The 12,105-nt window shown below is 50.1% G+C and overlaps 1 protein-coding gene across 18 annotated transcripts in view; it reads left to right on the forward strand.

Moving 5' to 3' along the window:
- Positions 1–6,264: 6,264 nt before the first annotated feature.
- The window catches only part of PTPRU (protein tyrosine phosphatase receptor type U), an 80,045-nt gene continuing 74,204 nt past the window's right edge, over positions 6,265–12,105 (forward strand). For 12 of the 18 annotated variants that reach the window (XR_008996946.1, XR_008996945.1, XR_008996950.1 and 9 more), the window contains exon 1: positions 7,171–7,372. Coding sequence is in view for 12 of the 18 variants with exons in the window: in XM_057499912.1 (XP_057355895.1) it covers positions 7,186–7,372 (187 nt within the window). In the remaining 6 variants the exon portion in view is untranslated. Of the gene's footprint in view, positions 6,474–7,170; positions 7,373–11,095; positions 11,436–11,540; positions 11,887–12,105 lie in introns of those variants that run through there. The other 6 variants (XM_036915040.2, XM_057499915.1, XM_036915041.2 and 3 more) reach the window with 4 other exon arrangements.

Raw genomic sequence — 12,105 nt, forward strand, 5'->3', positions numbered from 1 at the left:
TGAGGAATACGTCATCTTCCTGCGACCGCGCTCCCGCGCCCCGCCTCCCTCCCCGTCCCGTGACCACGCCCCTTGCTCATTTTACCGGGTGGTGACCGGGCTCAGCTGCGCGCTCCGTTCCTCCTCGGGAGTCGGCCCGGGGAGCTGAGTGCTAGGTGGTGGAGGCACGCGAGCGAGGAACGGAGATTCCGAACCGGCTGAAGTTGCTCTCTCGGCAAGGAGTGTCTGAGATTGGCCTAAACCTGTGTCTACAGTATGCGATTTGGTGTTTGATTTAGAAGTCATTTACCCACTTCTGGCCTCGGTTTCTCGCCTCTCCACCATTTATTGAGCACTCACTGGTCTAGGCCCTCTCAGGTGTCCTCTTATTTAATCCACACTACCCTCTAACTGCATAGGGAAGCAAAGTTTACTTCCCTACCACCGAACAGAAGAGTAGATATAAGCAGATGGAGGCAAAAGTGCTTGGAGTTAGATTTAAGGTACAATCCTAACTTCAGCAGCTTCCTAGCTGGGCCATTTTGGGCAAGTGATTGAAACTCCTAATCTGTTTTCTCATGGGTACAATGGGGGAGAATATGTCCCCTTCAAAATTGTTGTGAGGATTGGGTGGATCAACAGAATATTGTTAACCGTGGATGGTAAAGCGCTAAGTGCATGGTAAAACAAATCCTTGTTAAGATACAAGGGAGCCATCGCAAAGAGGAAGCCCCCCCACCGCCCCTCAAAATACTGAGTGGAACAGTGAAAGTGCTTTTTTAAAAGATGTAGCCCAGTAAAGATGCTAGATCATATTTTTAGTGTTGGTCCTGGGAGCAGGCTTAGAGAAACACTGAGCCAGGGCTTTGAAAGTAGGAAAGAGTTTCTTTCTCTGGATGTTATTAACCCAAAGCTTGCTGGCTCAGAGCCTTTCTTCTGAGGAAGAGAAGAAAACAAAGTGCTGTGATGAAATGTGGAGGTGGTGGATTCTGGCAAAACTACCTTTGACTATTGGCGCTGCCATTTGATTTTGGACAAGTCACTTGGTGTGTGTCCTCATTTCCTTACTCTTAAAATGAAGGAAATAATAGTATCTGTTACAAGGCTCTTGTGAGGATTAAGGGAGATATTACTTGAAGCACTTAACACAATGCTTGATACAGGAAAGCATGTAATAAATGTGATTAGGAGGTTATCATGAAGATTACATGAGAAATATCACACAGAAGACACCCAGACAAGGATCTGTACTCAAAAACTGTTTGTACTTGTTTTTATGATCAGAGAAAGTTGGTGTCCCATGTTGGGGGAAAGACTTGTATGCATTTGTATGCAAGTGTGCATAAGCACACACACACATACTTCCTAGACTTGCTTACCTTCTGATTTCACAGTGACACACAGGTCTACTTCTGTTGGAAGACTCCTTAGGCAACATTGAGCTGCTGACATTATCTTCTCTACCGAGCTGGCTCCTCTGAATCCCCTGGCACCCCTGCCAGAAAGCCTGGAGTATCATCCACCAGGTCTTCCTCCCTGGGGTGGGACTTGGTCCCCCTGTCCCTACAGCCCTCACTTTCAGCTCTAATTTGACCTGTGTCAACAGTCTTCTTCTTTTTTTAAAATTAAAGTATCATTGATATACAATCTTATGTTGGTTTCAAATGTACAACACAGTGGTTCAGCAGTTACCCATGTTATTAAATCCTCACCCTCTCTAGTGTGGTTATTATCTATCAACAGAGTAAGATGTTATAGAATCATTGACTATATTCTCCACGCTGTACTGTCCTGTTTGTACTCCTACTGTCTCTGTGACCAAGTTATGTTGTGATTGTGAATTATTGTGCCCCTTTATCCCCTTCAACCTCCCCCCACTCACTGCCCCAACTCTTACCCCTTGGTAACCACTAGTCCCTTCTCTGTGTCTATGAATCTGCTGCTATTTTGTTCCTTCTGTTTGCTTTGTTTTTATACTCCACAAATAGCTGAAATCATATAGTATTTGTCTCTCTCTGCCTGGTCAACAGCGTTATTCTTAATTGAGGTCTTCTCCTCTCTTGCACCTTCCCCAATTCCTTTCCCAGGACTCCAGGATGATTTTTTTTTCAACAGAAAGATCAAATTTTGTTTTTCTCTTGCTTAAAGTCCTTTGGTGAGTCTCCAAGCTTAGGGAGAACCAGAAGTCACAGTTATTTATAGAAACCATGAAGTATTGATATATGGTAAACTCAACATTGTAAAAACCCAAACAAAACACAGCTATGATACTGTGCTCTTATGTGTTAAAGAAAAATGTATGGAAGAAAGAACACATTAAAACAAAGAAAATTATATAAATTATATTCATTGTAAATAATCTGCCTTTTTACAAATTAGAAAAAGATTGCTATGGTTTTAATTCAATGTCAGAACCTCTCAGCTTGGCTTGAGGGATTCCTGGGTTCCCCCAGGGGCACAGTTTGAGAACCACTGATTGAGGGATTCAGGTCCAGTGGTCCTGGCCTTGCATTGAGGACCCTTTGTACTCTGACCTCCATACCATCTTTATCTTTTGCTGTTAGACTGTGTACATCCTATGATCCGTCACACCTGACACCCACCTTTTGTAGCAGTTCCATCTCATGCCTTTATTCAGGTTGCTCTTTGGCCTGAAATGCTCTTCCTTGCCTTGCCTACCTGGGAAAAACTCTAGGTTCAGATATCATTTCTTTGATGTTGTTTCCTAAACTCCTAGTGAATCAACCCCTGCTACCTTAGTGTTTTCTCTTGACTGGTATTATGGCCTTTAGGACACAGCCTCTTATTTATTTATGTGCCCACTTCCCCCTCCAGGCAGGAGTGGGCCATGTTTGGTGCATCTCCATGACGCCACTACCCAATATGGGGCCTGGCACAAGGAAGGTGTCATAAATATTCCATGAGTTGAAAGTAACTGAATTCCTCATGGCCTGGCCCTGTCTGTGGTGCTGTCTCCTTTTTCCATAGATTTGGGACAGTCACTCCAGGCCAGGATTTTCCTTCTCTCTTCCCTCTTCCCTCTTCCCTCGAGGATTATGAAGTTTGTGGTCTTCTTCAAGCGAAGCAGAATGTTCTCTTTTCATCTGCCCACCTGTTGCTTGCACTTTCTTTTTCCCTCTATCACCATCTCTGCCCTGTGGTCTTCCCCTGCACGAAGAGCAGAGGAATGTGGAATAAGTAGGGTCTAGGTTTGAGTCCTGGGACCACCATTTACCATCTGTGTGACTTTGGGCAAGTGCCTTATGCTCGCTGAGTCTTGGTTTCCACATCCAAAAAATGGGATGAATGGTAAACTCCTGCCATGAGACTTCCACAAGAATTCCCTGTAAACACTATCACCCTTGGCTTGTTCTTCTGTTTACCAGATTTCTCTCTTCGAATTTCCTTTGTCTAGGTGGTCCTTTTTTGTCTCTTCCGTGCTCCAACGTCTCTCTATTTCTTCCCCTGTGCTTTTTTGTCTGTTTAAGTCTCTGCTTCTGCTTCTTGCCTCCTGGTTCTCTTTGGCTGCTTCACTGGCTCAGCCTAGAGCTCACCCATGCTCACAAGAGAGAAGACCAAGAACCCGGGAACCCTCTGTCTTGCCTCCTCTAGTCCGCGGGCAATGTCAGTTGTGCCAACCTCATTAAGGAGCGAGTGGGAGTGGAGGCAGTGCACAGGGAGGGCCTTGATATGCTTGGAAGCACTAGGCTTTTTCCAATATCACTGCCCCCTAGTTACACCCATCAGCCTTTAGGTCCCTCTGCTTTCAGAGTTCGTTTTCCACTCAGCTGACTGGGGGACTTGAAAAAAAAAAGAGATTGGAACTTTTTACTCTTCTTCTTAATGCTCCCACTTAATGGCTTCTCCTTGCTCTTGGGGTTTAACCCAAAGCCCATAGCTGTCTGCATGACCTGCAGGCCCTCCTGACCTCTCTAGCTGCACCTGGTTCCCTCTTTGTCCCTACTCACTCGATTCCAGCCACCCTGATCTTGCTGTTCTTCAAACCTACCAGCTCCTGCTTTTGCACAGGCTATCCCCTCTGGCTGCAGTATCCCTCACCACTGATTTGCCGGCTCCTTTTCCTACTTTTGCTCTCAGCTCAAAGATCATGTCACTTCCTCAGGGAATCACTCTCAGATCAGTTTAACTGAAGCAGACCTCTCTCCCCAGTTATTTATCACAACACCCATCCATTTCCTTTAGAGTGCACATCTCAGATTGTAATCACACGTTTATTTACTTACATGTTTACTGTTGATCTCTTCCCCTAGAATGTGAGCTTCATGAAGGCAAGAACCACTTCTATGTTCAGTATTTATTGAGCACTAACTATGTGCCAGACACCAAGCACTGGGATACAACACAAAGTCCTTGCTCTCAGTGAGTTCATGCTCTAGAGGTTGAGAGAGAAATAATGACTATACCATATAGTAGGTTCTGTGTTTAAAACTGCAATAAACCTTTTCCCTCACGGTCTGCCTCTCCTCCCCCATTTCCCTGGTATATCACTGTCTCGTATACCAGAGAATTTGCTTGTTTTGTTTGTTTACTGCTCTTGTTTTCCTGCTGGAATATAAGCTCCGTGAGGGTAGGGATTTTGTCTCTTTTATATCTTCACTTTGACTTAGGGTAATTGTTAAATAAATAAGCCAGTATCTGGTATTTGTTGATTTGTTCCAGATGGGAAGCAGGTCTCAGCCTCTCTTCAAGGCAAGCCAGATGGCCTTTATTCAAATCCTGGTGCTGCTGCATATGAATGCTTAACCTTGGAAAAGTCCCCTTTTCTCTCTGTACCTCAATTTCCTCAACTGTAATGGGAATAACAGTGGTAAAGATTAAATGAATTCATGCAAGAAAAGTACATAGAAGGTGTTTAGTTTTACATACTAATGGACAACTAATTTGTGGTCTTCATACAAGGGCTTTAACTGGGTAGAGGCCCAAATATATTCAACCTGTATAGCCAGAGGGTAGACTAAGACCAATGAGAGTTAGTGAGGGAGGCAGACTTCACAGAATGAAAAGAAAGCACTTTCTAAAAGCCAATGCTGCAAGGAGAAATAGATGAATCCACTATTATAGTTAGAGGCTTCAATATCCCTCTCTCAGAAATTGACATATCCAGCAGGCAGAAAATTGGTAAAAACTCAACAACACCATCAGTTAACTGGATGTAATGGACATCTATACATTACTTCATCCAACAATAACAGATCACACATTCTTCTCAAGCTCACATGGAATAGTAAACAAGATAGAACACATTCTGGGCCATAAGACACACCTTAACAAATTTAAAAGACTAGAACTCATTATGTCTGCTCTCAGACCAAAATGTAATTAAACTAGAAATCAGTAACAGAAAGATAGCTGGAAAATCCCCCAATACTTGGAGATTAAATAACACATGGGTAAAAAGAGAAATCTTGAGAGAAATTTAAATGTATTTGCAAGTAAATGAAAATTAAAACACTTAAAAAGTTTGTGAGATGCAGTGAAAGCTGTGCTTTGAGGGAAATTTATAGCACTGAGTTCATATATTAGAAAAGAAGAAAAATCTAAAATCAATCATCTAGGCTGCTACCTAAGGTAACTAGAAAAAGAAGAGCAAATTAATTGAAAGGAAGCAGAATAAAAGAAATAATAAAAATTATAGGACAAATAAGTGAAATTCAAAGCAGGAAAGCAACAGAGAAAAATCAGCTAAACCAAAAGCCAGGTCTTTGCAAAGATCACTAAATTGATAAGCCTCTAGCCAGGCTAAGAAAGGAAGAGAGAGGACATAAATTACTATCAGAAATGAAAGAGGGGACATCACTACAGATCCCATGGATATTAAAAGAATAATAAAAGAATACAATGAACAAACCTAAAATCCAGCCTTTCCAAAGACCCAATCACCTGCTTTTAGTAGGTGGTAAGCGTCTTGTCCTTAGAGGTATGTATGAATGTGCATTCCAAGGGGCATATAGATGGAGGAGATTCAAGCATCAGAGGGGACAGAGAGGCCATGTGTTTTTGGGTCCCTGAGAGAGTTGTACCAGAGCTAGGCGTTGGCAGTGAGCGTGAGCAGTGAGCAGTGCTGCCAGTTGGGTGCAGAAGCGGGTGGACGCCGAAACCCAGGCCGGGATCTCCAGGACGGTGTGGGAGAGTGGGGGAAGGGCATGCCGGGGCAGGGGAAGACAGGACTGGGCAACAGCGCGCGCCGCTACCAGCAGAGGACGCCATCAGACCGCGGAACGCACGGCCGGGATTGACGTCAGCGCCCCGCTTGCTTGGGCTCCCGCTCAGGACTCGGCGCCAGTCCCGCTCCGCGCCGCGCCGCTACGCTCCGGCTCTGGCTCGCCTTGGGCTCGGCTCGGGCTCCGGCTCCGGCGGCGGCGCCTCCAGCGCGGGGCCCCGGTGCAGGCGGCGGCGCACCATGGCCCGCGCCCAGGCTCTTGTCCTGGCGCTCACCTTCCAGCTCTGCGCGCCCGAGACCGAGACTCCGGCAGGTAAGCGCGCGTCGGTGGGACCAAGCTTGCCCCGCGGAGCCCCTGGGGCTAGTGGCGTAGCTTGGAAGAAAGTGTGAGTGTTGGGTGACCCGGCGTTAGGAGCCTACTCCCTGTATGAGTCTGAGTGTTGGGTTGTGTGGGCAAGATGTTGTGTGTCCGCGAATGTTGTATGTCCGTGAGTTATGTGTGCAAGGAAAGGTGCTGTGTGTCTGCGAGTGTGCTGGGGTGAATGTAGTGTGCATCGAGGTATAGGGTGTGCACTGAGTGTCTTGTGTGTCTGCCAGTGCGTAGTGTTTGTGCGGCCAAGTACGTTGTGTGTCTGTTATGTGTGCATATGAGTTTGGTTGTGTGGTCGGAGTTGTGTCTGTTCGCATTTTATATGCTGTGGCAAGGAGTGCTGTTGTGTGCCTGAGAATCTGTTATGTGTTTGTGTTATGCGTGTGCCCGAGAGTGCTCTGTGGATTCTGTCCTCGTGTGATCAGGGAACGCGTGTGCGGTGTGTGTGCTTGTGAGATTCGTGCATTTGTGTGAAGGCGTGGGAACACCTCCGGAATCTGTGTGTCCGTGCGCTGTGTGGCGATGTGTACGTGTGGGAGTGTCTGGGGTTGGTGTGCGCCGCCGGGGCTTGCGTGGGTCCGAGTGAATGCCAAGTGTGCCGGGAATGGGTGTGTAGGACTGTGTCTGGAGCGGATGTGAGTGTGTGTGTGTGTCCATGCCTGCTGGCTGCGTGTCCAGGAATGTTGAGAGTGTGGTGCGCGCCTGGGCGGTGGCTGTGTGTGCCCGGGGCCCGGGGCCGCCCGAGGGGGCGGTGGCAGGATGTGTGTGTGTCCCGCGTGTGTGCGTGTGTGGCGCGCGGGCCCGGAACAAGTTGTCGCCGCGGCGCCCCCCTCCCATCCCGGGTAGGGCCAGGCCTGAGGTCCGGAAGGGAGGAATGGGGGCGCCGCGGCCGCCGACTCCGACATGTCGGGCTGTCTGTTGTTTCGCAAGTTCCGCGCGGTGCTGGCAGGCGGCTGATGTGAGGCGGCGCCGGGGCCGCGGGGCGCCCGGGTGGGTGACGGGGAGGGCTGGGCCGGGGGCGCTCCTGCGGGGCCTCGCCGCGGCTGCACCCGGGGCGGCGGGGCGCAGGCTGTGCCCGGGAGGGGCTGCGACGTCTGGGCGCGGGCAGGGCCTGGCTGCCGGCGGCGGGACGGCGCCCCCTCCCGTTGCGCTCAGGAGGCGCCGCGGACGCTGGGTCTCCCGAGACACTCCCTCAGTCCACTCCGCAACTTTGTGCCGCCTCCCGGCGGACCAGGACCGCCGGGTGTGTGTGAGTGTGTCGTGTGTGAGCGTGTGCCTCCGTGCCTCGGTCTGCTGCGTGATCGCGCTGTCTCTCGGCGTGTTTCGGAGACCGGTGTCTCTTGGTGTGTGTTGTGTATGTGTGTGTAGCTGTACATGTGATTGCGTATATGAATGTGTGTATCTGGAGCTTTTGTCTGTGTTTATGTGTGCGTGTCTGAACTCCCCCCACGCCCCAAACTCCTGAATCCCACCCTAAGGCCTGAGATCTCAGACTGTGGCCTCCTCCAGTGGAGTTATGCCCAGCCCCTCACCTGGGGCAGGGTGGCCAGAAACCCTCTCCACAGCCTTGGCCCCCTCCATCCCCACTGTTTGGGCGACTCCACCTCGGTACCCAGGGTGCTCAGTACAAAGACGCCCCGGCAGGGATCCAAGCTGAGACAGGTGCCAGAGCTACCTCTAATGGGGACAGACTTGCTGGCCGACCCTGGGGCCTCTGACCAGAGCTCCTAGGCTCCTGCCGTCCCTCCTGCCACTGGCTCGGAGAGCTGGGTCAGGCTCTGGGGTCCAGCCATCAGGCATAGCCTTAGCTTGACCTCTTGGTGCCGGAAAGGACACCACGGCGACCTGCCTCCCTATCTTCCCTTCGTGCCTCCCTGTCCTGCAGCAACTTTGCCAATATCTCCCACCGGGAGATCAAACCTGAAGAATATGCTAAGCTCCCCCACCCCTACTGCCTTTACCTTGATTTCAAGAACCCTTACCTGCTCAAACTCCTGCTAACAGGGGGTATTATCAAGAAGTGAGATTTGGGAGTGACACCTTGAGTAGGTTACTTCCATTCCTGGGGCCTCAGTTTCCTCATCTGCCTCATGGGTATTATAATAATGGTGTATGGTACTTAGTAGATTGTAAAACAAGGCTCTATCTGTTAGTGCCAAGGAACAAAAGATGGTTTGGAGGACTGTTACAGAGCCCCAGAGGCTGTGATTTGAAGCCAGGTAACATGGGCTCAAATTCTGCCTCTGCCACTGGCTAGCCTTGTGACTTTGGGCAAGTCACTTCACTTCTAAAGTTCCTGGCACCCTTGTAGTTATTACTGTTAGGGCTTAATTCAGAAGTCCTAAGGAGGTGCAAAAATCCCCTTGCCCCTAAACCAGGTAGAGTCAACCCAGCTCTCTGAATGTCTCTTGAGTCCTCTGCCCCAGCAAGGGTGTTGTGTGATGTCTCTCAGCCATGCAAATCTGGCAGTAATTTATTCCTCTGTGTTCTAGCTCATTTTGTCCTTTTGGTTGCTGGAATTGTGGACAGCAGGAATGAGGGAGAGGCTGCCCAGTGGTTTCAGGTTGGGCAATAAAGGCTTGTCTGGGCAGCTGGCCCTACTCTGTGAGGCTTGGGGAGGGGACATGGCAGGAAGTGCTGAGTGGCCAGAGCAGTGGTGCTCAGCTTCCAGGCAGCCCCCTGCCCAGCTCAGGTGTCAGGAAAAATCCAGGGTGAGCACCCAGCTTGCTGGAGGCATGCCATCATCCTTCCATGCTTCCATCAGTTAAGCTAGACTTGTAGGGCAGCTTTTTCCTGTGGGGCTGGGTTAGCTAGAGTTTCAGGGGTGCCTTGTGTCCCCCTTCCTTCCTCAGCCCCCTTTCTTCCTCCATGCCACTCTCCCTGCACCCTGATGCATCCTAACCTTATGCCCTATCAAGATCTCTCTCATATATTCCCTTTTCTCCATCCTCAACTATCTCTCACCTGCAAGAAGGCTCCTGTCTCTTCCTTCCATGGTGCGAGGAATCTTCCAAAACAAAAATGTGTGTTTGAAACCTTGGTATAAAACCTTTTGAAGGCTCCCCTTTGCTTTCTAGGTTAAATCCCTCCCCCTCCGCCCCATTTCCTGCTCTAGCCCCTGCCTGCCTGTCCAGGTCCATCTTGTTTCATGCCCCTTGCCTCTTCCCTCATATGCTCTGGCCAGTCTGACTTACTTACCAATAGCCCTTAAATGCCCATTGCCTGCCATCCCTTCTCTGGGGCTTTGCACAAGCTGTCCTTTCTCTCCAGAACTCTAACTCCACCTCTTTGCCTGGTGAACTCCTGCTCCTCCTTCAGGGCTCAACTTAAACATCACCTCCTCCCTGAAGCTTTCATTGGTTACTCCCTGATCTGGGCCCAGGCAGGGAGGGTGGGAGTTGATTGTATTTTTTCATAGCATTGTAATTATTATAATTACAGTTTAGTAGTCTTTTCTCCCTTACAGACCATGAACTCTTTGAGGACAGGGACTGGGTATTCAGTTCATTTTTGAATCCTTAGTGCTAGGTAAAAGGCCTGGCCCACTGGTGCTGAGTAAAATACATGTGTCATGAAAGAATCAGTGACTTCTAATGGGTCACATTCTGAGCTGGACATGCCAGATGGGGGCGCACTGACTCCATTGTAAATAGAGGTTAAAGAAACAGGTTTTCCCTCCAGAAATCTGGAAAATTCTGCTGGCGGATGGTGTGTGTGAAAAGGCCAAGTAGAGAGTGTCATCTGGGAGCTGTGAGTTGGGGAGGTCAGATCCTTGGCAGACCGAAGGGAGCAAGTCCCTGTCTGCCAGCCCCTCCCCCCAGCTCCCAGCACTGTGTCCCGCTGCCTCCTGCCCCCCTCCCCGCCAGCAGCTGCAGCCTTTGTGCTGGAGGCCTCTGGCAGGTGGTGAGAGGCATCGAGTCCCAACCGCCAGTCTGGGCCTCTGGGGAGGAGGGCCAGCCTGCCTTGGGAGGGGGAGTCTCTCTGAGTTCTCTGTCCCAGGTCTTGGAGTGGGTAGGTGGGGTCACAAACCCTATCCTGGCTGCTTGTGAGCCTGAGGGAAAGGAGGAGAGCTGCTCCCTGTGACCCCTGCAGGTTGGGGGGTGGGTGGGGAGGCTGGCTGAGGGGTGTGTGTGTGTGAGAGACTGTGGCTGTGTGATTGTAGCCCAGGGCGCAGGACATATGTGTGACTTGTTAGGGTGTCTAGCCATCTGGTTACCCTGTGTGGTGGGATCTGAGTTTGGGGTAGGGAGGTGACCAGCTGCTTGGATCCCTGGGGAGCCTGATGCTACGGTGTTTGGGTATCCAGATGTCAAATTGCTGGTGTTTGGGTGTGGACCTATTTGAGTGGGCAGTGTCTCAGTATCTAGGTGTGGGTGCCCTAGTACCAGGGTGTGGGAGGGTCAAGGTGTGCTAACATGAGGCTATCCTGCTGGAGTTCCAGTGTCTGTGGATCTGGAGGTGGGGGTATGCGGTGGTCTGGGAGTCCTCAGGGTAATGGGTGTTCAAGTGCAGTAGTGTCTCTGTGTGGTGTCCAGATGTGGGGCTGTCCACATGAGTGCGTGTCTGGGTGTGGGGTGCCCTGTGGTCGGTGTGTCTGTTTGTATGTTTAGGTGTACTGTGTTGGGTGGTGGGTGTTCTGGTGATGTGCCCAGCTGTGGGCCAGGGGCTGGGACTGGGGGTGTGCTAGCTCAGTTTCTGACACCCTATTTCCTGGAGCTTGCCTCCTTATTTCCCTTCAGACCCCAAAGCCAGGAGCCTCTGGAGAAGGCCCTGGTGGTCCTGCTTCTCCATGGTCAGTCAATCTAGAGATGGCTTTCAACAGAACTTTCTGCAATGGTGGAAACGTTTTCTACCTGCTCTCTCCAATATGTTGACCACCCCGTCACAGGTGCCCATTACACTTAAGTAAGTTAAAATTTATTAAAATGAAAGTTCAGTCCCTCAGTTGCACTGGGCCAGATTTCAAGTCCTCAAGAGTCACAGGTTGATAGTGGCTATCGGATTGCTCTGTGCAGGTAGAGAACATTTCCAGAAAGTTCTATGGACAGTGCCAGTCTAGAGTTGCTAGGCCTGCATGCCTCTGGGAGTGGAATTGTTCTGGATGGACCATCACTCAGGAGCCATTGAAGACAGTTTTGGAGAATCGATGTCCCCTTCTCCCAGCCCATCATTTCTTGCCTGGACTGCTGCAGTAGCCCCGCCTTGGTCTCCATTCTGCCATTAGCTCTCCAATGCTTCCACCACCCTGTGACCTGGAGGACCTCTCTCAGGCAGTCATAGGATGCTGCCACTCCTTTGCTCCAAGCTGAAGGCTCTTCAGCACCCATGGGACAAAACCCAAGCTTCCAGGTGGCAGGTGAGGACATGCACAGTGCAGCCCCCGCTTTCTGGAATAACTTCCCGTTTATGCTCTCTTCTCCCACTCCTCCCTAGTCACTCTATGAACCTGGGTCACCAGGCCAATGCTGATCCCAGAACCTGTCAGGCCCCTTCATCCCTTTTTACCTTTGTACCTGCTGTGTATCTGCCAAGAACATCCCTCCTGCCTTTCTCATCTCATGGGACCTGCCTATTG

This window comes from Manis pentadactyla, chromosome 4, assembly GCF_030020395.1.
Source record: "Manis pentadactyla isolate mManPen7 chromosome 4, mManPen7.hap1, whole genome shotgun sequence".
Taxonomy (NCBI): domain Eukaryota; kingdom Metazoa; phylum Chordata; class Mammalia; order Pholidota; family Manidae; genus Manis; species Manis pentadactyla.